This window comes from Polychytrium aggregatum (genome assembly GCF_025602895.1).
Source record: "Polychytrium aggregatum strain JEL109 chromosome Unknown BJ171scaffold_26, whole genome shotgun sequence".
NCBI lineage: Eukaryota > Fungi > Chytridiomycota > Chytridiomycetes > Polychytriales > Polychytrium > Polychytrium aggregatum.
This window is the reverse complement of record NW_026516228.1, coordinates 144,147-165,000: the sequence shown is the minus strand read 5'-3', so window position 1 is coordinate 165,000 and position 20,854 is coordinate 144,147. Positions and strand designations below refer to the sequence as shown.

The 20,854-nt window shown below is 54.5% G+C and overlaps 4 protein-coding genes across 4 annotated transcripts; 2 read left to right on the top strand and 2 right to left on the bottom strand.

Annotated features, from left to right (window-relative positions):
• Positions 1-624: 624 nt before the first annotated feature.
• On the top strand, positions 625-11,305 carry BJ171DRAFT_624805 (armadillo-type protein; the record flags this gene model as incomplete). Its single annotated transcript, XM_053115489.1, is given in 19 exon segments — positions 625-777; positions 948-1,147; positions 1,367-1,481; positions 1,598-1,674; positions 1,804-1,999; positions 2,116-2,200; positions 2,295-2,516; positions 2,619-2,797; positions 2,899-2,987; positions 3,142-3,388; positions 3,482-3,810; positions 3,955-4,283; positions 4,440-4,714; positions 4,779-4,953; positions 4,967-5,135; positions 5,223-10,055; positions 10,476-10,665; positions 10,797-11,075; positions 11,198-11,305. Coding segments are annotated over 19 exon segments (8,250 nt in total), but the record flags the coding sequence as incomplete, so codon positions are not given.
• Positions 11,306-11,840: 535 nt separating this feature from the next.
• BJ171DRAFT_624798 (ras guanine nucleotide exchange factor domain-containing protein) lies at positions 11,841-13,400 on the bottom strand (the record flags this gene model as incomplete). Its single annotated transcript, XM_053115488.1, has 5 exons — positions 11,841-12,351; positions 12,515-12,607; positions 12,705-12,794; positions 12,925-13,161; positions 13,314-13,400. 5 exons carry the CDS (start codon positions 13,398-13,400, stop codon positions 11,929-11,931), a joined length of 930 nt encoding a protein of 309 aa, XP_052965182.1. The 3' UTR covers positions 11,841-11,928.
• Positions 13,401-13,873: 473 nt separating this feature from the next.
• BJ171DRAFT_624797 (uncharacterized protein) lies at positions 13,874-16,949 on the bottom strand (the record flags this gene model as incomplete). The annotated part of the gene is made up of 10 exons (XM_053115487.1): positions 13,874-13,968; positions 14,154-14,237; positions 14,381-14,614; positions 14,834-14,918; positions 15,034-15,174; positions 15,238-15,257; positions 15,392-16,007; positions 16,131-16,279; positions 16,547-16,598; positions 16,743-16,949. The coding sequence occupies 10 exons, from the start codon at positions 16,947-16,949 to the stop codon at positions 13,874-13,876; spliced, it is 1,683 nt and encodes a 560-aa protein (XP_052965181.1).
• Positions 16,950-17,686: 737 nt separating this feature from the next.
• BJ171DRAFT_510885 (uncharacterized protein) lies at positions 17,687-20,760 on the top strand. The gene is made up of 6 exons (XM_053111511.1): positions 17,687-17,786; positions 17,983-18,033; positions 18,146-18,209; positions 18,467-19,087; positions 19,255-19,873; positions 20,191-20,760. Exons 1-6 carry the CDS (start codon positions 17,748-17,750, stop codon positions 20,603-20,605), a joined length of 1,809 nt encoding a protein of 602 aa, XP_052965180.1. The 5' UTR covers positions 17,687-17,747; the 3' UTR covers positions 20,606-20,760.
• The last annotated feature ends 94 nt before the right edge of the window (positions 20,761-20,854 follow it).

Here is a 20,854-nt window from a genome sequence, read left to right as displayed (position 1 = left end):
AGCGTTACGACGGGTGGAGCGGTGCGATCGCCGTGGGGGGGGGGAGGCTCCTGGTGATCGCTCGGCAGCAAAGATGCAGACGAAGCCGCCCAACACGCCTCCAGCCAGACGGCGGCCAGACACGCCGGCAGCCGAAGCCGGGACGGCTGGCTTGCTGCGCGAGATGCGCAGCGGGCCGGATCGGGAAGGTTTAATATGCCGCCGTTTTTTTGTTTTTGTCGCTCGGCCAGCACAGACACCCCGATCGCCTGCACTCGCATCAGCGGCAACCCACCCCTCGGACTCAACGGCCGTCGAGGAGCCTGTGCAGCTGCATTACGGTAGACTGGGCGTTGGGGGCGCTGTGTGTCCTGCTCTGTCATTTGGTGTTTGGCGCTCGCTTATTCTGGGCTCGCTTGGTGCAGCGACATTGACAAGCTGGCTGCTCCCTTCATCTCCAGATATCCGTCCAGCGTCCATCCACACACCAGCATAGACAAAGATGAGCTCGGCAGCAAAGGAGCTCAATACCACCGAGAGCTCCAACCGGTTTCGGGTGAGTTTGCGGCCGGCTCATGGATTCGGCCGATGGACTGGCTTTCGTGCTTGGCCATCGCTGCGTGCGTCGTTTAGCTCGCTTGGCCTTTCTTGCGCGAGGAGTCTCATGTGCACTCTCGCCTCACCTGTGCATGCCATTGCCCGCCGCATATTCTTCAGTTCATTTCGTTCCAAGACCGAATCAAAAACATCAAGCTCAATATCGCCCATCGAGTGGCCCAGCTCCATGACGAGCCAGAGGTGTGCATGACTTCCCTTTCCTCAAAGCATGCTGCTAAGCCATGGCACAGCCTGATCTGACGCTGGGAAAATGTGCAGTCCGATGAAGGGGATTCCGGCTGCCCATCGACAGGATGACTTACTCCAGTGGCCATTGACGCGCTTCCTTCCAAACGCTCTTTCATTTTCAGGATGGCGACAGCTTTTTCAACGAAGGGCTTCTCAAATGGAGGGATACAAACTGCACCACCCACTTCACGCAGTTCTGCCGGGCCGTTAGCCCGCTCTGTCAGTCGCTCCCCCAGCTTCTCTATCACAAGGAAGCTATAGTCAAGCACATTGAGTCGTACATGACGATTGAACACGAGCTCGCCCTCGAGCCATTGCTCAAGTAAGACCGAGTTGATTATTGTGGCCATCCGCACCACGAATGGACAATACTCTGTCGCCCAAGCTTTGTGGTTGCATCTCTATGCGACAAGGCTTGGACATGTTGACAGCTGTTCAATTGTAGCATGCGCACTCGCCTGCATTGGTGCTGACGACGGTGCCGATGATGACACCGAGGTCGATGATGATGATCATGCTGCTGATACCGCTCTGTATTCAGTCTTGTGACGCTCATTGCTCGGGATCTGCAAGACGAGTTTTATCCCTACTTTCCCCGTGTATTTCTTTGCATGCGCGCCATTATCAAGAGCAATCCTGGCGCAGCAATCTATGAGGTAAGCGAGCGCATCCATGCAAATATGATCGCCCACGCCCAGTGCCGTCTATGTAGAATCATGGCCATCGATTGATATCTGTCGAGGGCACAACTGACAGTCCGTGACTCGAGTAGATGGCATTCCAGTCCATGGCCTACCTCTTCAAATACTTGTCCGCGGAGCTGATTCGTGATGTTGATGCTACCTACGAGTAGGCGGTCGTTTCCTCGATAGATAGCAACCTGCTTGGCAAAGATATTTTGTCGCCGTCTGTGTTGCATCTCACGCCATCGCATCAACGGCGAGTAATTGACTCTTGATACCACCGCACCCACGTTAGTCTTGTGCTGCCCTTGCTTGGCGACTCAAAGTACTTTGTCCGGAACTTTACGGCTGAGGCATATGGGTTCCTGCTCCGGAAGGTGACCGGTGACCGTGCCGACAGAATCTTTCATAATATGATCTCGTCGCTCGAGGAATCGCAAAGCCAAGATCTCTGCGATGGCTTGGCAGTCACGTTTTTTGAGTCCATCAAGGTATGTTCCTCGAAAGGGCTTCAGCCGGGCAGCCTTACACTGCTCCAGGATACATAGAACCTTCGCAGACCCTGCATGTGGAACCAATGGCCCTTCTGACACACTCGGCAACACAGCATGTCAATCACCACCTTCATTCCAAGGCCAAGCTCACTCTCGCCCGTCTCTTGGCGGCAGTTTTCAAACAAACAGACGAGAATGGTTCGTTGATATCAAATATGCTCATTTAGTGGGCCAGTTTTAGCCTCAGAGCGTGGTATGCTTCCGTAACTGACTCGTTTCGTGTTTTGCACAGACATTGCCTTCGAAATGGCCGTCAAAGTGTTTGCCATGTCAGCTCATCATGCCAACTCAGCAACACTCTCAGAGGTCTTTGATTTGGCGATCGAATCGGTCGAGCAGCAGCAATCCGATTTTGATATTGCAAGTGCCTCTCCGGAAAAGCTGGTCACATTCGGCAAATCCCACGCTGTGCTCAGCACCCTCGTCGGCCTGCGAAAGGGCACTCGTGTTACAGGTAGACGTGCAGGCGTCTGTGCGTTCGGCAAGCGCTATTGAGTGGATTGATATGTTCCCATGTCACTGCCCAATCTTACCGACAGCTGTTTTGATTCGATAGATCTGAAGAGACTGTTTCGACTTTTCGAACAGTCGCTGAGGCTTGTGGCCGCATCTGCCAGTGATAGCTATTGCGCCACGGAGGTCATCAAAGGGTATGCCACACTTGTCTCGATTTCACCCTTCGACGACGTCCTCGTTCTCGGACACAATGGCATCAAGATCGTCTTTGAACTCAAGGTATGTATCCCGATGTTGTCTTGACAGAATCCAATGGCTCCTCGGCCTTGTTGCAAAGCATCGGCGAGTCGTCTAATCTAGAACCGCTCTTGGCTATATAGAGTCGGATCTATACGCTGTTGTTTTGCGAGCAGTTGCAGTTGATGAACTGGGAGCACTATGGACGATTTATTGTGCCAAAGCTACTAGAGTAGGGAAATGCTTGTCGTCATTGTAGTCGCTCGCAGCTCTGAATCAGAAAGTTCCTATGGCGCCCGTACACTGCTTGGAGTGAATTCTCACGACTGCGTCGCCTGGTATTTCTTCACTTCGCGAACGGGCGTGCTCTTTGACCCAACCGACAGATTCTGGAAGACGCGATGGGATCAGAACATCGCCCTTGGAGTCTTGGCCGTGAGCCGTATATTCGAATCCGGATTCGAGGATTACATTCCGATGCTGCCAGCGGCGCTCAAGAGCCCGAGCGGTTTTGTCAAGCTCGCGGTGACTGGCGGAAAGGGGCCCAAGGGCACCCATGGCATACGCTTGGACGATCTTTTCAAGCTCCTGAACGCACTGCCGGCTCGCGCCCTGTTCATGGCCGATGCAACGGTACATTCTCCGAAACCTGTCCAACCACCACAGCTCGACGGCACTTTCTGTTGACACTACAGTGAAGTCTAACCATCTACATTGAATTTTCAGGATAACAAGGCCTCGCTTGTTTCAGCGTCGATTGTGTGCTTGCAGTACCTGGACATTGACTTTGATGTCGTATTCGGTGCACTGGTGCTGAGGCTCCGCGAGCTGGTCGGGGTCGCCCAAAAGTTGCCAAAGATCTCAGCTGCCAGCCTGGCATTCTCTATCATTGGCCAACTCCTTTCGGCAATCACCGTTCGGTGTCGCAAGTCGGGGCAAGTTGCTCAACTTGCTGGGCTCTGGGATTTGGTCGTACACGATCTGATCTCGGCCCTTGGCCGCCACTCGGTCATTTTGGAGGAGGTCACAAAGTTTTGTGAGGCCCTGCGCTACTCGTGAGTGCTCCTTGTCTGTTCGGTGTTCCGTCGTTGCAGACCGAAGCCCAGGATGATTCTCGCGTGTTGATACCGACGTATCTATGCAGCAAGTCGCTTAGTTTCATGCTGACATCCCAAACATCTATTCTACACGCTCCGAAGTGGCAAGCATGGAGAGTGTTTTACTGCCGAGAAGCTCAAGAGAGTATTCCCGGTTCTGAAGCCGCAGATCGGCTCATTCGATAACAATACGCGCAAGCATGCCTTGGCCATCCTTCTTCTCTTTGATCAGCTTCCGCTGGTGTATTCTTCCGAAAGCGACCATTCCGGAACATGCCCTATCCTGCAATACTGTTACGACATTGAGTGTCTTGAAAACTCGATCCAGTCGCTTCGTGAAAAAACCATGCTGTTGAGAAAAATCGATTCCCTCGTAACTTCCAAGACCCTGCCCGCCCTTTATATCGACGTGCCTGTGCGCTACTTCCTCGGTAAGTTGTGATGCTCTGCCATACTCAGCCAAGGCATCGGCTTTTCCAATATTTGCTCATGCGATCGATCGCTGCCCTTCGACAACGGGAGCGCGCGTCGCCCCCGGGTTCAATGATGCAATGTCATCTTGTTTGCTAATGCTCGATGCTGTGTAGCTCTTCTGAGCGTCAATTTCGCTCCCCTGTGGCCGTCGGTCTCCCAGTCGCTCGCCAACGCGGCTTCGGCCGATCACAAGACTTTCTGGCCCATCTACTTTGAGCGGTTTCTAGAGGCCAAAGAGCAAAGTCTTCATCCCACAGATAAACGCGGCATCGAGAGCCAGTCAGCGTCCGAAGGGGGCTACAAGGCAATCAAAGACACCTATCTGAGATGCCATCATCTTGATCTCGTCAAATCATCCAACGCATCTGCATGCGAGGTCTACCGCGACGTTGAAGGGTCGCTATCGCTTGCTTTCATAAAGGTAAGAGATTGATTACGGATTCTTTGATCAGCACGCTGTTGAGCGACTGCTGATGCGGCACGGTTGGATTGGTCACGATGCATCGGCGAATGATAATCTTGGTCGAGCCGCCACGATTGCCACGATTGTCACGATTGCCAGAGATCTCTGGGCTGATATTCATCCTGCTCTCCGTCTTGACTTGCCGCAACCAGCGCTCAACCGTTGTTTCCGACCGAGTCGACTATGTCAACTATTTCCAGCTAACCATCAGAACCCTGGGTCTGTGCCCTCAAGTTGTTCAGCAAGAGTCCAAGTCGCTTGTCCCGCTGATCATCAACATACTGCGCAAACCGGCCGACGAGGATACTGAGATCCCAGGAGAGATGGCCGACGCACAAACTCAGCTGTCCGAGGCAGAGGCGGCACCGATGGATATGGATATGGATATCGATGCTGGTGAAGGGCATACCGATAACAAGGCAGCCGAGCCAAGGTCCAGATCGGCATCCCCAATGCAGATCAGAAACACAATCGTGGAGCTCCTGAAGATGTTTGCACAGATCCGCCGTCCTGCCAAATTGCATCTCGCCTCGGAGCTGTATCAAATTTATCTTGACTACCTGATCAAGGGCGATGCGAAGCTGCAGCAACTCGCGCTCGATTGCCTGTTCACGTTCAATGATTCCGGCGTGATTGCTTACAAGGAGCAGCTCCTCGGTTTGGCTGACGATCAGAAATTTCGTGACTTTTTGAGCACCTGGGACGTCGAGCAGATGCACGCTCAGATTACCGTTGACAAGTTACCACCCCTGATCGAGATCCTTATTCGCGTGCTCTACGGCAAGGTCATCTCTCGCCGCGGCCGACACAGCTCAAAGCACAGCCACCGCACCAGACGGCTGGCCGTCTTTGCGTTTCTGACTTCGCTCAGCGACTCAGAGCGACTGCGGTTTGTCGATGTGATGCTGACGCCGTTCAGCGACATCTTTGGGCAACCAGCCGCCCCCGACAACACGATGCAGCTGTTCCCGATTTCGGCCCTCCAGTCGCCCGATTCGCTCAACAAGCAGATTGGCTTCTTGCGCAGTCTCGAAGAACTTATCAAACAGTTCCGCACCCTCGTTTCGCCTTTTATCGACAAGCTCATGCGCGCCACCATATGCATGGCGTATCACGCCGAATGCACCCTGAGCAGCTCCAAGGCGCTTGCAGACTTGGGCGCGGGCGGCGCTCAATCAGACGGCGATGACAACTCCGAGAACGCCGACGAGGGTGTTGATGGAGATACCGACGGCCAGAGCAGCCTTGCTCAGCTGCGCTCCATTCGCCAGCTGGCGATTCGGCGGCTCACTCAGATATTCGATATGGATCTTGACGTGAATTACGGCTCGTTTATGCCGGCTATTTTCAGTAGCATCATCGACCCTCGGATCGATACCCTCGCGCGCGAGAATACTCAGGGGCCAAGCTCTCTTGTCGAGTTGGTGGTTACCTGGAGCAAGCACCGCCGAACTATTCCGTTCCTGGTTCGGTACAACCCCCTCCTGCTGACTCGGGCTCTTGCTCTGCTCTCAGCCAAGAAAGTGCATACTTGGGTCATTGCGTCGGTTACTTCAATCATCGAGTCGCTGCTGGAGTGCAGTACAGAGCACCCCGAAGACCTAGTGATGGACACGATCGTCAGGCCGCATCTTTCGGTGATTTTGGAGAAGCTGGGATACGCCTTGGTGCATCACATTATGGCGTCGTCAGGCCCTGTTCAGCTGGTGGGCGACAATGTTCCAACGCGCATCATTCGCGTTCTCGCCAAACTCTCCAATTTCGCTCAGAGCACCGAGCAGATCGAGTCCATCGTCGATCTGCTTGTCCCCTTCTTGAAGCGACCCGGCAAGTTCGTGCCCGAGATCATCAAAACCGAGATCATCACCATCCTGGCCAACTTCCTCCCGCACCTGCCAACGGTGCAGAGCCAAACACCGTCATCAACAAAGTACTATGGCATCGCCTCGCAGCTGTTTTCCATCACACATACTCGCGAGTGCCGCACCCAGGCGGTGGCTTTGTTTGCCCGCTTTGCTGAATTGGAACCCGAATTGGCTGTGGTTGCCGAGCTCGTCCAGGGCTTGAATGCTTTTTCGACCAGGCGAATGGACGAGCCTGATTTTGACCGCCGCTTCGACGCTTTCAACAAAGTCAGCCGAGAGCTCCACCCTGATCTCGTCCCGGTACAGTGGCTTCCTTTGCTGCATAACTTTGTGCACCATGTCCAGGATCCAACCGAGTACTCTATCCGAAGCAATGCCGCTTTTTGCATCGTCAAGTTCCTGGAAAACGCCGCCGCCCAGCAGGACTTGCAAGCAGAATACTCCGAGGCCTTCATGAGCCAGGTTGTCCATGTCGTCTTTCCGGCCCTGAAACGCGGCCTCAGGATCAACGCGGAGCCCGTCCGTCAAGAGTTTGTGGGCGTCTTGGGCTCCTTGGTGCGGCTGTTCCCCAGCGCTCCCAACTTCAAGGACATGGTTGTGCTTTTGCACGGTGATGACGATGAGGCCAACTTCTTCAGCAACATCAACCATCTGCAGATACATCGTCGCGCCAAGGCGCTGCGCCGGCTTGCTGGCGTGATTCAAGAGGGGAGAATCCAACCGGCCAACGTTTCCAATGTGTTCGTGCCCATGATCAAGCACTATATCTTCGCATCAGAACAGACAAGCGAGCAAACGCTCCTCAACGAAGCAATCTCCACCGTTGGTTCCTGTGCCGGAGCTCTCCCATGGGGCTCGTATTATTCGCTCCTACGACAGTTTACCATGGCCCTCCCGAAACTCCCCACCCTGGAAAAGGTGCTCATCCGCACCATTATTGCCATCCTGGAAAAGTTCCATTTCTTGATGGCGTTGGCTCCTGTCGCCGAGCCCGACCATATTGATGGCCAACCAAAGAGCGATCACGACAATGAGGCCGTTGGTGCCGAGCATGATGACGAAGAGGCTGAGCACGCCGAGGCCGAGGCCGAGCCTGTGGTGGATGCATCTGCCTCGAGCCAGTCTCAGGAAGCGCTTGCGATCAAGGTCCACAACATCTTGCTCGAAAAGATTATTCCGGATCTCTATAAGCTCCTTACCAAGGACGACGATGATACTCTCAGCAGCCGTGTACCCATCGCGCTGGCCATCGCTCGCCTTCTCAAGCAGTTACCAGCAGCTTCGCTCGACTTGCAGCTTCCTAAATTGCTTACCACAATGTGCAATCTTCTCCGCAGCAAGCGGCAAGATATCCGCGACACCACACGCGAGACCTTGGTCAAGATAGCGCTGCACATGGGTCCCAAGTATCTTCTGTTCCTCGTCAAGGAGCTGGATCGTGCGCTTCAGAGAGGCTACCAGCTTCACGTTCTTGGGTACACAATTCATCATTTGTTGATGGGAATCTGCCCCATGCTCTCCACCGGCGATTTGGATATCTGCACTGGGCTTCTCATCAAGATCATGGTGAACGACATTTTTGGCGAGACCGGGAAGGAGCGCGAGGTCGAGGAGCTCCGCGGCAAAATGCGCGAGATCAAGGCAACCAAGAGCTTCGACTCGTTTGAGCTACTGGCCGGTATCATTTCGTTTGAGCACATCGGGGCCGCCCTTCTGCCGCTGAAGGAGCTGATGCTCGAGACAAACAACTCCAAGGTCACGAAGAAGATCGAAGAGGTCCTGCGCCGCATGGCCCTAGGGCTCATCAAGAATCCTGATCTGACACCAAAGAACTTGATGATCTTCATACACGGCCTGATCAACGAGATACTCCCGCTTTCTCGCTTGGACCAGCAGAAGAAAGAAGCTGCCAGCGAGGCTGAAAAGACCTTCCTGGTCGAGCTCGGACGCACCAACAACGCGCAGCCACTGAAGTATTTCCAGGCCAATGCCTTCATGTTTATCGAATTCGGCCTCTCGCTCTTGATGTCTGCCCTCAAGCAAGAGAAAATATCGACGCGCGACCCGGACCACTTGGCCATGCTCGACCCCATGCTGACGGTGCTTGGGCGGTCGCTCTACTCGCAGCATGCCTCCGTCATTATCCTCGCCCTGCGTATTCTCTGCATCTTGTTCAAGGCTCCTTTGGCAAGCAGCAAGGAGGTGACGAGTGCGGTCCAAAAGCGGCTCTTTGAAATCATTGCCAAGGCCACCACCACCAACTCAGAGCTGGTACAGTCCACCTTCCGACTTTTGGTCGTCATTATTCGCGACTGCTCCGCTTCGGATGTGACCCAGAAACAACTCGTCACCATCATCACGATGATCCAGCCCGACATCGAGGAACCTGAGCGTCAAGTCACAACATTCTCGCTGATCCGAGCCATTCTCACCCGCAAGTATGTGGTCAAGGAAATCTATGACCTCATGGACACTGTTGCAACGGTGATGATCACCAGCCAAAGCGGGCAAGTCCGCGAGCTCTGCCGTGGCGTCTATCTGCAATTCCTACTTGACTACCCGCATGGACCGACGCGATTGGAGAAGCAGATTCGGTTTTTGGTGAAGAACTTGCAGTATCAGTACGAAAGTGGGCGAGAATCGGTCATGGAAATGCTCCACCTCGTGATTGTCAAGTTCCTGGACGAAGTGCTCTATGAGTATTCGGAGATGGTGTTCTTGGCGCTCGTGATGAGCATGGTTAACGACGAGTCTGCAAAATGCAGAGAAATGGCGGCAGCCCTCCTTGTCAGCTTACTGAAGCGCGTCGGTGTGGCCAAGGGCGAAAAGCTGATGACGATGGTCAACAAGTGGTTTGATCAGCCCGAGCAACTGCACCTCCAGCGCACCGCTGCCCAACTGAGCGGCCTCTTTGTCGAAGGATATCAACAAAGCGCCTCGAGATGGCTGCCTCAACTGCTGAAGCATCTACAAGCCCTGCTTGCGACCGTCATCGACGAAGTCGAAGCTTCCCAGGAAGATGATGAGTTTGATCAAGACGAAAAGCCCCAGCGGTGGGAGATTGGATACTACGCCTTGTCCACATTCAGCCGCATCGTTCAGGTCTTCCCGGCAAGCGCGACCCAAAAATCCACCGAGCCCATTTGGATCCAGCTTCGGACGCTTCTACTCTACCCACATCAATGGATCCGATCACTGAGTGACAAGATCCTAGGGGCGCTCTTCTCGATCCTTGACGCTGATGGGCAAGACGAGGGTCGCCATATTTTGCTCAAATCCCAGCAGGATACCTTCCAGCTTGCCATCCAGCTTCATCGGCAGCTTGGTTCGTCATTTTTAACGGCTGAGTGTGGAACCCAGCTTGTTAAGAACTTGTTTTTCGTCGGGAAGCAGCTCTACAAGTTTGAAGACGAAAGCAAAGACACTCTTGATGCCGATGCCGATGCCGATGCCGATGCCGATGCCGATGCCGATGCCGATGCCGATGCCGATGCCGATGCCGATGCCGATGCCGATGCCGATGCCGATGCCGATGCCGATGCCGATGCCGATGCCGATGCCGATGCCGATGCCGATGCCGATGCCGATGCCGATGCCGATGCCGATGCCGATGCCGATGCCGATGCCGATGCCGATGCCGATGCCGATGCCGATGCCGATGCCGATGCCGATGCCGATGCCGATGCCGATGCCGATGCCGATGCCGATGCCGATGCCGATGCCGATGCCGATGCCGATGCCGATGCCGATGCCGATGCCGATGCCGATGCCGATGCCGATGCCGATGCCGATGCCGATGCCGATGCCGGTGAAACCCGCAGCAACGATGAAGGCGACGATGATGATCACGATCGAGCGTCCACATCTGCTGGCGCTCTCCAACAGAGCCGAGCTCCCAACCAACGCCACAACAGCTCCGAAAACAGCCGCTCACCCCTGCTGACGTTATTCAAGAAGCTTTCATACATCGCCAGAATGGATGGAATGCGAAGAGCGAGCAACCCTGTTACTGTAGGTGACGCTTTGGCGGTTACCTCCACCACGCTACTGCGCCATGTCGGAGGCAAAGCGTGTAGTCTCCGATCAGTTTGCCCGATCCGTTGCTGTGCACCATTTAATTCTTACCGTTGCCTCCTCTCTAGAAAACAAGCATCTTTCAGTGGTTTGCTGCCATGGCTACATTTATCCCACCGACCCGGCTGAAGCCATTCCTTCATGCAATGCTGACAATTCTCTACCGGGTCTCGGTGGATGATACTGCCAAGGGCAAGGATGCTGAGGACCACAAGCTCTTGGCCTCGGAAGTCATGGATCTCCTCCAAAAGAAAGCCGGTCATGAAATGTATTTGGATGCGTACAACAGTGTCCATTTCCACGTTCAAAATGTTCGTCGGGATCGGAAAACCAAGCGAGCAGTCCAGGTCAGTACCTTGGCACCGATAGGTGGATGCATTGCTGGCGCAAAGGTCTGTCTACCAAAAAACTTCGCGACCATTGCAACATGGTTGTAACCTTCTCGAACATGCCTTCTCTCCCCCACCAGACTATCGTCGACCCCGAAGCTATGGCCAAGCGGCGCATTCAGAAAAACGAAATGAAGCGCGCGAACCGCAAGCGCAAGGCAGAGGTGATGGCCTCACATCGCGTCCGATACACGCAAAACAAACTGCGCAAGCGAGAGTGATATCAGCGTTTCCATCGCACAGACAGCCTTCGCAGAGATACAACCTATCCAATAAAGAACGGAACCCTTGATTTTGACCATTGATCGAATATTTTGTTATCCAATGCCATCACACGCTGGCCATGACCATTCTGTGATGCGGCGCAATACCATCATTCACTGCTGGCACTCCGAGGCCAGTGTGCAGGTCGATTGTGGAGACCGGAGAGCGACCGGCGGTCTTCACTCGGAGGCGGTCTTCACTCGGAGGCGGTCTTCACTCGGAGACTGCCAAAGTGTTCTGTTCTATTTCTTATGGCTCTGCTTGACGTATTCCATCACAGACTACGCTGACAAACGGGATAGGGAGTGGGTCCCGTTTGCTATGTGCAAAGTGTAAAAGAAGGCATCTCCCCACCTGTATTTCGACCAAGTCATTCGCTCCATTAGCGCTCTAATATACACTACTAATGCGAGATACAAATCGGATTGCTCATGAAACTGCATGTCTGTGTATTTAGCAGTCGAATTGTGCTGGCCAGCCATTACTGGACCCAGGATCCTGTCTCACTCTGTGGACGTTGTCAGCTGTATCGGTGCTGACGAGGCCTCTATTGATCCTGGGCCAGCCACTTGTCGAGCAATCGCTCTTTCTCTCCCTCGCGGTGCTCACACAAGCAGCTGTATTTATACAGCGCGGCTTCGTTCAGTGCTTTCAGGCCTCGAACATAGGCTTGCAGTCCCGTCGCATCAGGGATACCAAAGAACGGCCGACACTTCCAGCTGGAAAACCGAGAGATGGTGCAGTAGACCGTCCGGAGCTTGGCAAAGTTGATCATCGACTCGTTCGTGTATTTCGGGTTTCCGTCGTTGATGAAGAGCAAGTCCTTCATGAACAGGCCCAAGATGGGGATAAGCGGGTAGTTGCGCGAGTCCAGCAAGTCGAGCTCGGCGCGGTAGGTGCGAAAGTTGCATTGGGGGTTGAAGAACTCCTCGAGTTCTTTCAGCTGCCTGGCTCGCTTCGGCTCGACGAGCTGAGAATAATAGATGCGTGGTATCGAGCGGCAGGTCCAAGTCAGTGGTCGCGGCGAATCACATCGCATCAATCAGGCAGCAGCGACGGGCTCGCCATCGTGACTAGTGGCCATCAAAGCTGCCAGTCAGGAATTGGCCATCCACATGATCTGCTAGCCATACCTCCCATGTTGCCTTGAGTCTCGAAACCGATGAGTTATTGAGTCCAGATATAATCGCAAAGGACGTGCTGAAGTTGTTCAAACGCCGACACTCCTGCTCATGCCATGTGTTTGGTTGCCACCAAGAGCGTCGGTTAGCCTCATCCAGGAGCACACGGCCGGCGGAATGGACCACTGCAGTCGTTCCGTACCTTTGCGACAGCAATAAGCCTTTCCGCGATTTTCGCACGCTGTTGAGGGTCGGGCTGTGTGCATATCTCTGTAGCGGCCCAGAAGCTCACCTACGAACGAGCGGCCACAACAATTCGATTAGCAACTCACGACGTGGGGCCGAGTTATTACTATTGCCAAACACAACAGATACCCCGGGCACCCAGAAAAACTGCCTACGACCGATGCCAGCAGCCTCACCGTATTAAATGAGTTGATCATATTTTGGAGTTGGTCGTTCGGGCAGTGAAACGGCGAGTCAGGTCCATTCAGATTCCATAGCTGAGCCAGCGGCTCAAGCTCGCCTATGGATTTGAGGCGATCGTGCTCCACAAGGGTGAAGCAGTTGGCCAGTTCCTTGGGGTCGATTTGGAGGATACCCTCGATGCGCTTCTCTTTCTCGCCAATGTCAATTGGCTTGGGGACATTGCGGTCGTCCTGGCGGAGGTTGAAATAAAGGGGTCGTGAGGATAGCCGAGATTGCAATGGCGTTATCTGTCGCTTGATTGACCCTGCTGGCCACAGCCTCTCAAGTCGGACAAACTCCTTACAGCTTCGAGTAGCCATGGAGTCGTCAGGCGCGAGCTTACCATAAGCACAAAAAGCTTGCGCTTCACAATCTCGCATATTTGAATCATCGAGGGATTGACGTTGTGACCGATTATGATGTTCTCCATTGGCCTTGCCAAGCGACGGAGGTATGTGTACAGCGCATCGACCGTTTCGGGCTTCCGAAAGTCGGTTTGCCAATAGCCATCCAGCCACCGGATTACGACCGAGGTGCACCTGGATTCACCAGATTCGATGAAATCGGAGCAAACGCCAGCCTTAGTGCCTCGCACGTTCCCACCTTTTCGGCATTCTGTTAGTATCAACAGCCCTCAGCAAGGCGTGTTCGACGCTCCTCGTGTTGCCGACGGCGTTAAGAGCACCGCCCCAAGCTCACTGACCTCAGCCGGATTACTGGCTTCCAATTGTTGATTGCTTCGATTTCCTTCGGAGTAGCATTCGCTGGTGCCTGGATATTTAGCGTAAGATTGCACCAAGCCGAGTCAAGGATGCTGAGCGACCATGCCGAGCGATTACGGCGAGCAACTCCTCGCTCAGAGCTTTACCACCCACACCCAACTCGAATTTCAACAGCATTATGCTATAAAGGATATCTTTCGGTGAGTTTTGCCAGTAGAGTCGTTGGAGTGGTGATGTGTCGGTAGGTCAAGAGAAAAGCGTCTATGTAGTCCAAGTCTGCGTGTATCACAGATGATACGATCCAGAGTCAGTGCACTCGCCCCACATGGAAAATGTGGCAACGAGTGTGCCCTGGGCTTTGTATAATAGTATGGCTCAGGCTCAGTGCCTGCTTCTGAGGAGGATAACGTCCGGCGATACCAATCGCAGGGCCATGACCTTGACGCATGGTGGATTCCTACCTGGGGGTTGGTCATCGGCAAGTTTTTCGATAAGTTTGTCGAGGGTTGCACTTGCAATCGAAAACTTTCCGCTTTGTTCAATTTCTGAGCGAACACCAGCGTCGATCGGCCGATCGGCCGATTGATCACAAGCCATATCGGAGCATCAGCCAGGGCCGCTTGGGCCCACTTTGGGAAAAGCACTGAACCAAATCAATCCAACTCGCTGAACAAACAGTGAAAGTTACCAGCATCGTATCGAATGATTGAGACACCAGCTGAGTCAAAACTGGGTTGTTTGAGTAGCGGAGCCATTGTGGAAGCTTCCCAAGCCGGCGGCTGATCCTCTTGTGCCGCTAATTGGCTCTCCTGAAGAGATCTTGACTCGATTGAAGCTGCAGCGGATTTCTTGACTACATTGACGTTTCGCATCCCGGCGATCAGCTTGTGATGCTCAATGGAATATGCATCCGAGATTGTCGCTTTGCATGCAAAAGTTAGTCAGACAAGCAAAGAACGGCAGAACTGAATGCTTGGTGTCCGAAAGATAACATCGCCTTCGAACGCCATCGCGCAGATCATCCTTGGCTGACTATCATACAACAAAGCTGCAATTGCAGGAGGACCGATTTCGCCCCGCCGCAACCTTTGAGTGATGGTAATGGAGTTACAAATAGCCTTTAGCAGTATCGCTTCCCTACCTTTATCGGGCTCAAACTCCTTCAGCTCCTCGAACACGACGGCAATGTTGGAGCTCGCTGTGTTGATTGCTCCAACCCAGGCCAGCTGTGGTCAGTATCAAAGAGGTGCTTGTTGGGTTAGTGGCGACAAAGCCGTGTAATCAGCAGCCGAATGCACTCGGCGAGTTTGCGCGCTGGCTGGAGACTCAACAGTGACTCACCGCCTCAGTCGAACTGTCTGTAAAAAACTGATATGCTTTGCTTCGCTTACTGACGACTGTAAAGCTACAGGGACTGGTCGCTATGTCTGCGAATGCCATGGCACCCTCGGATGAAATGTCAAAGAGTTTGACGACAGCATCCTAGCGGCAGTATCGGGCAGATTTAGTATCTTCGTGCATATCTCAGGCATATTTCAGGTTTACAAAAGCCGCACATACCCGATCTGTCATGTACAAAGCATAGATTGTGGCAGACGTTAGTTACTAGCATAGAACAGCAGCTGTAGCGCCATGCACAGCTATGCCTTAGACTACAGGCCACTGTGTATCGTAGGCAGGGGGGGGGAGCAAATCAAACCTCGGTAAGCGTAGATCATGTAGTCCGTCAGTGCCACCCAGACTGGTTGTAGGGTTTGATCGTCGTGCACATAAGTGAGTGTGCACGCAATGTCGCTCATTTGTGGAAGCATGTGCTTGCTGAACTGGGCTTTGGAAATGGCAATAAAGAGTCCATTTTCCGCTTTGAACCCAGGTGCCTGGGTCTGAAACGACGTTCGCTTGTTATGGGTTGCCATCCGAGGTAATGTGTTGGAAGAAACTGACGGCGATAATGAGCGCGGAGATTCGGGGATGTTCTTGAGGTAGTCTGTTGTTGTGCTTGCACTGAGCGATGCCCCCAGGGCTATGGGTGATGTCGGCAGCGAAGCTTGGCGGGCCGAAGATGGCTGCGAGGTGCTTGGGCCACCCAGAAAATCCACCAGCGAGACCTCATCGGCCTCGGATAGAGCATCGTCGTTCTTGACAACCACGGAGGTGTCGATTGGCGCGAGTTCAGGGATAGCCTTATCGACCGGGGTGCTGCCCCCACGCTTCCGTGTGCGAATCTGGGCCAGCAAGTTCGAGAACGACGAGCTTTCGCTTGGCTTTCGGATCTGATCATACGACTTTGCGCGAGCATGGGGCTCTTTTTTGTTCTGCGTGCCGAGCAGGATACAGGAGTCGGTCAGGAATCGCCAGGAGTCGCCATGGCGAGGCTGCCACGATGGCTTGAGTTCGCCCAGTCCCGCATGACGACCATGCACGCACAGGATACCCACCAAATTGGATTCCGAGACCACTTCGACACGGTTGGAGCCGAGAGCAAAGCTCCCGTCTGAGGTTCTTCGTGTGCCAGAGCCCAGCTTTGCTTTCTCGGTCGATATCGTCAGCGACCAGTCCGAAGCTCGCCGTCCCTTGGGATTGAAGCCTGGGGAATATGAGACAAAGTGCAGGAACTCAGACGCCCGTTGATCCCAAACTGCCGTTAGAGTGGCACTCTGCAGATCCTTGGAGACTTCTGAATCTAGTGCTCAGTGTCCAGGCCAAATAGCGATGCGCCGCTCGTATAGACTCAATAATGCTCATGTGAGGAATGCATCGAGGAGCGAATTTGATGGACAATAGTCTTTGGCAGCCCGAGGGGGTCCATGTTCCCCAAGATGCTTAGGCTGACAAGTTGCTCGGGCAAACCAACCAATAGGCGATGCTTTCAATACAAGCTCGTCAAGGGATGCGGTCTTGCCGATCTGCTCCGATAAAACGGCAAAGTCCGAGAGTTAGGCACTCGGAGTCAAGCCGCGATCTGCACAGGACCTTGTCTCGCGCAGAGCGCTGCTCCATTCTAACTAAGGCAGCAGCATGAGTATAATATCGGTGGAGCCGTGCCGTACCTGGGCCTCCATCATCCGGAGTGAGTCCACGACGGTATAGGTTCCCCCGCCCTCGAGGCACACCAGTCCATCTTTGGTGGTGGCCAGAGGCCGCATCGTTGCGGTATCGATAATTGCGGCCGCTGCCCCAAACCGGGCCTTGACCTTGATGAGTGTCGAGGGTTGATATAGCAGCCCATCAAGTGTGCATACCACTGTGGAGTCCATATCTGATAGAGGGTAAGTTGACGACGGCGGGCGGGTTTCGGGTGGGACTGCATTCGCGATGTTCTTACAGAAGTGCTGGATAACTGCTTGGTCCGAAGTGTGCCACGACCACCAGCGAGCACGGCCCCACCGCCTTGCAAGACACTCACCTATTCTGCTGGCTTCTGTTGGTCAAATTTAGACTTGGTGCGTTGCCAAGAGCAAAGTGCCTCTCAAGTCCAGGCGGAGTGTCTGTGAGAATTCGGGGAGAAATGCATTTGCGACTTGCCGATCAGCCCCGCATCAGCTGTTTCACCCGATTTTGCTGCAGGCTCGGCCAGCTTTCTCCAACACCCTGGCCGTGCACTCTTCTGTACGTTTGATTCCGTTCTGCCGCCTGTCTGTCTCTCTGGCTGCACCGGTCTTTCCCACGACTTGCCCGATTGCACAACGTCACTATCCACGTGATGGGTGCGATTGTGTTGAGCGGACGACGCCGGGGAGAGACGGTGCTCGGGGAGCCCCTTTGGACTGCGAGAGAGGATCTGGGCGGCCATGGCAGGCCTGCATGGGCAGTTGCGGCTCAGGACCGAGATGGGCTGACGGCGCTTGCTTCGAGCGCCTGCTTCGGGCACGGCGGATACGTCGAGGCATCGCAGCGGTTTGCAAGCTCGAGCACCAGCCGCCTCGCGAGAGCACGGACAGAGAGCGCGTCCCTCTTGGACCCGTCGATTTGCGTGGACGTGGTGGCCGCTGGTCTGCGAACGATCTCCCCTCGGGTTCTCGCCAACCTGCACCGCTGCCCACACCCTGCCGATCATGGATAGAGAGGAGAAGATTCGGCTTGCCAAGAAAAAGGTTCGGTCATGGCGCCCGCTGTCCGTTTCTCTGTCTGCCATCCGTCCTTCTGTCTGCGGCTCGTCCTTCTGTCTGCTGCTCGTCCCTCCATGCCCAGCATCTCTCCGTCTCGAGCATCTGCCATCAGAGCCTGATAAGCCTGCGCAGGTGTGCGATCCGTTGCTTGGCTAATAGCGCCGCGCACGTTGTTCCGCAGTTGAACAAGTTCCAAAAATCCAAGACATCCGCCAAGTCCGATGTTGCAGATGTAGGTGGTATCTGAGGACTTTTGCGGCGATACAATTCCAGAAGAAGAACGATGCTGACTATACCCGTACCGCCGGCGTGCCCTCCCGTCCTGCGGAATGATATCTGCAAAGGCTGCGCCGGAAGACACTCGAGTCTCTCCCACTTCTTTTCCTGCTCCGGAGGCTGTGTCTGCGGGTCAGTCCATGCACTGCCGATGCGATCCTTGATAGCACTGCTGCTGCATCTTGCTTCCAAGCACTCGCAACGTGCTGGAGTGTCTCTGCCGTCGCATCATCCATCATTCGGTCTCTCGGTGACCTGCTCCATCGGCCTTGGCTCGGACACAGGAGCTGTCGCCGTTCCTGTTGCCCTGCCCACCCTGCCCCTCGGTCGGCGATCGTTGCCTCACGCGAAATCAATTCTGACGTTTTATCTGGTTGTCTGCTGGAAAGCGCCCACTCTCCCGCTAGCACCCAAGGAGCATACCTCGCCTGTTGCTTTGCCGAAAGCCAGGCCCAACACTGCGGGGGTCTTGTTGAGCGGGCTTTTCTCTACTGTCAGCGAGGTTGCCGGCGACATATACAGCACCGCACAGCATTCGCTCTCAGACATGCGAGGCCCTGCCCAGCCTCGCTCGACTCCAGCAACCTCGCCTCGAGCAGCGCCGGATCTGTTTCAAGAGCATACCCCACACTCTGACGCCCGGTTCTTTGACGATATCGCCGAACACACCAATCCCGAGTACTTTACCGAGACCAACGGCCTTCAGCCCTTTCAGCCCTTCGAGTCACGCAGATCGCCAACCACCCAAGCTATTTTGTCGCCGCGGACTCGTCCCTCTCTGTCATCGGCAGGCTCTCCAAACCCGCCTTCTATTCTCTCACCCAAGGCCAGTCGTCCTCGTGTTGTCGAATCGGTTTCGCTTATGAGCCCGTTGTCGCCAAGCCGTCTCCCGATCGACCATGTCGCCGAGAGCGCCGCCTCGCTACAGACGATCAAAAACCCCACCTCTCCCCGCAGCGGTGCGACTGCCTATCCTATCTCGGCCCTGAATGCGTCCGATGCGCTGATGGGTAGGTGCGAATGAACTCGGTTGCCAAGCCCGCTGGTTGGGCTGTGTTCGGGCTGATGACAGCACACCTTTTGGTCTAGTCTGTGCTTGCTCTCCCGCCATCTAGCCCCCCCCCTGCGTCCATCTTCTTATCCAACTGTCGGCCATTCACTTCCTTATCTGTAACAGATACAATTGCCCGTGAAAATGGTATATTGATTGAGCAGAAAAAGGTTATGGAAATCGAGATATTCAAGCTCCGCGGCGCTCTCGACCAGGCACATTCCGTCAATGAGGCGCTTCAGCGCGATCTGAACGACGAGCGGTACATCAACCAGCAGAACCTGGCTGCGCTTCAGGAGCTCGACGACCTCCGAAATCAACTCTCCGACCTGTTCACAGAAAACACCATGCTTCAGGATCAATTGCATGTCATATCCGCTTCGCGAACCGAATCCCAGAATCGAATCGCGCTGCAGGACCGTGAGCTTCATCAATGCTATACACGCATTCGGGACCTTGAACAGCATTACACGAGTATAGTCGCCGAGAAAACTGCGCTCTCGGAGCAGCTGCGGGTCAAGTCCCGGGATCTTGATCAGCTCCTCAAGGAAAAAGCTTCCCAAAACACAAAAATCGAGGCTATTGCAAACGATCTGTCGAGCCGCGGAAAGGAGTGGTCTCCGGAAGAGGCTGGAATGTTGAATCAGTCCGTCGCTACCGAATTGGAGCGCCGCCATCAGTTGAACCATCTTGCCGAATCCAAATCCACCACGCAGCTTCTGAATGTCATCGTCGCTTTGACCAAGTAAGTGGCCATCGTCATGGATCAAGCTCCCTCGTTTGTAGTGCTTGGCTCCATCAGAAAGCGGCCCAAGTCAGACACAGAGCCTTGGGACAATGTTCGGACGGCAGTAGATAGTGTGGGCTTCTCTGGGAAGGGCTCTATGGCAATGTGGTTCGTTGTTACTCTTGGGGCACCATCCGGTGGCATCGGTGGGGCTGTTCCAGCCAACTCTATCTTGTGCCGTATACGTCCGCTCAATCATCAAGAAGGCCGTCTGCTCAAAACGCTCGCTGATCACATGGCGATATTCTCTTTCGTTCTCCACCTCGTGCACGCAGCTCGAATGTTCAGCTTGGCAAGCGTCTCGAGGAAGTCCATAAGGCTCGCCCGTCGTATCTACCATTGACCGCCTTATCGGATTCCGTTGCCCCCGAGTCTGACCCAACGCGGCCGTACGACTCATTCCCAACACCGAACTCGTATCCAAGCTCCCATGCTGCACACATGGGTGTCCAGCAGCCCGCCACTTTGAGTATCCGGCCAACCGTCGCCGGGGGCTCTGATCGAGGCGATCGCGTCCTTGCTCCCACTTTCCCTATGACGGCATCGTCGGTTCGCAAGCCCCTCGCGCCAGAGGAGCCTCTGGACCCACGCCAGCTGTTTACTGAATCACAAGGAGATTACAACCTGCTCCTTGGTTCGGCTGATGCTTTGAGCAGCTACCCGCCTTCTGGCTACAGTCGGTATCCATGATGGCTGTTTTTTGGCCAGAGGGATCGGGCACCACTTGTACAGGGGGATCCCGTTCTGCCGATAGCAGCAATCGGCGCTTACGCTACTTGTTCTGAGTGAAGCGAGGTGCTGGCGCATAAGAGTATGATGTCCATAATAGAGATTTCTCAATGCGAGCGCCCGTCAGCTTGACCGATGCGGACACCCCTCGAATGTGTGTGAGGCGAAAATACTGGCCCACAACAGTGGACACCTTGAATATTCCAGGTC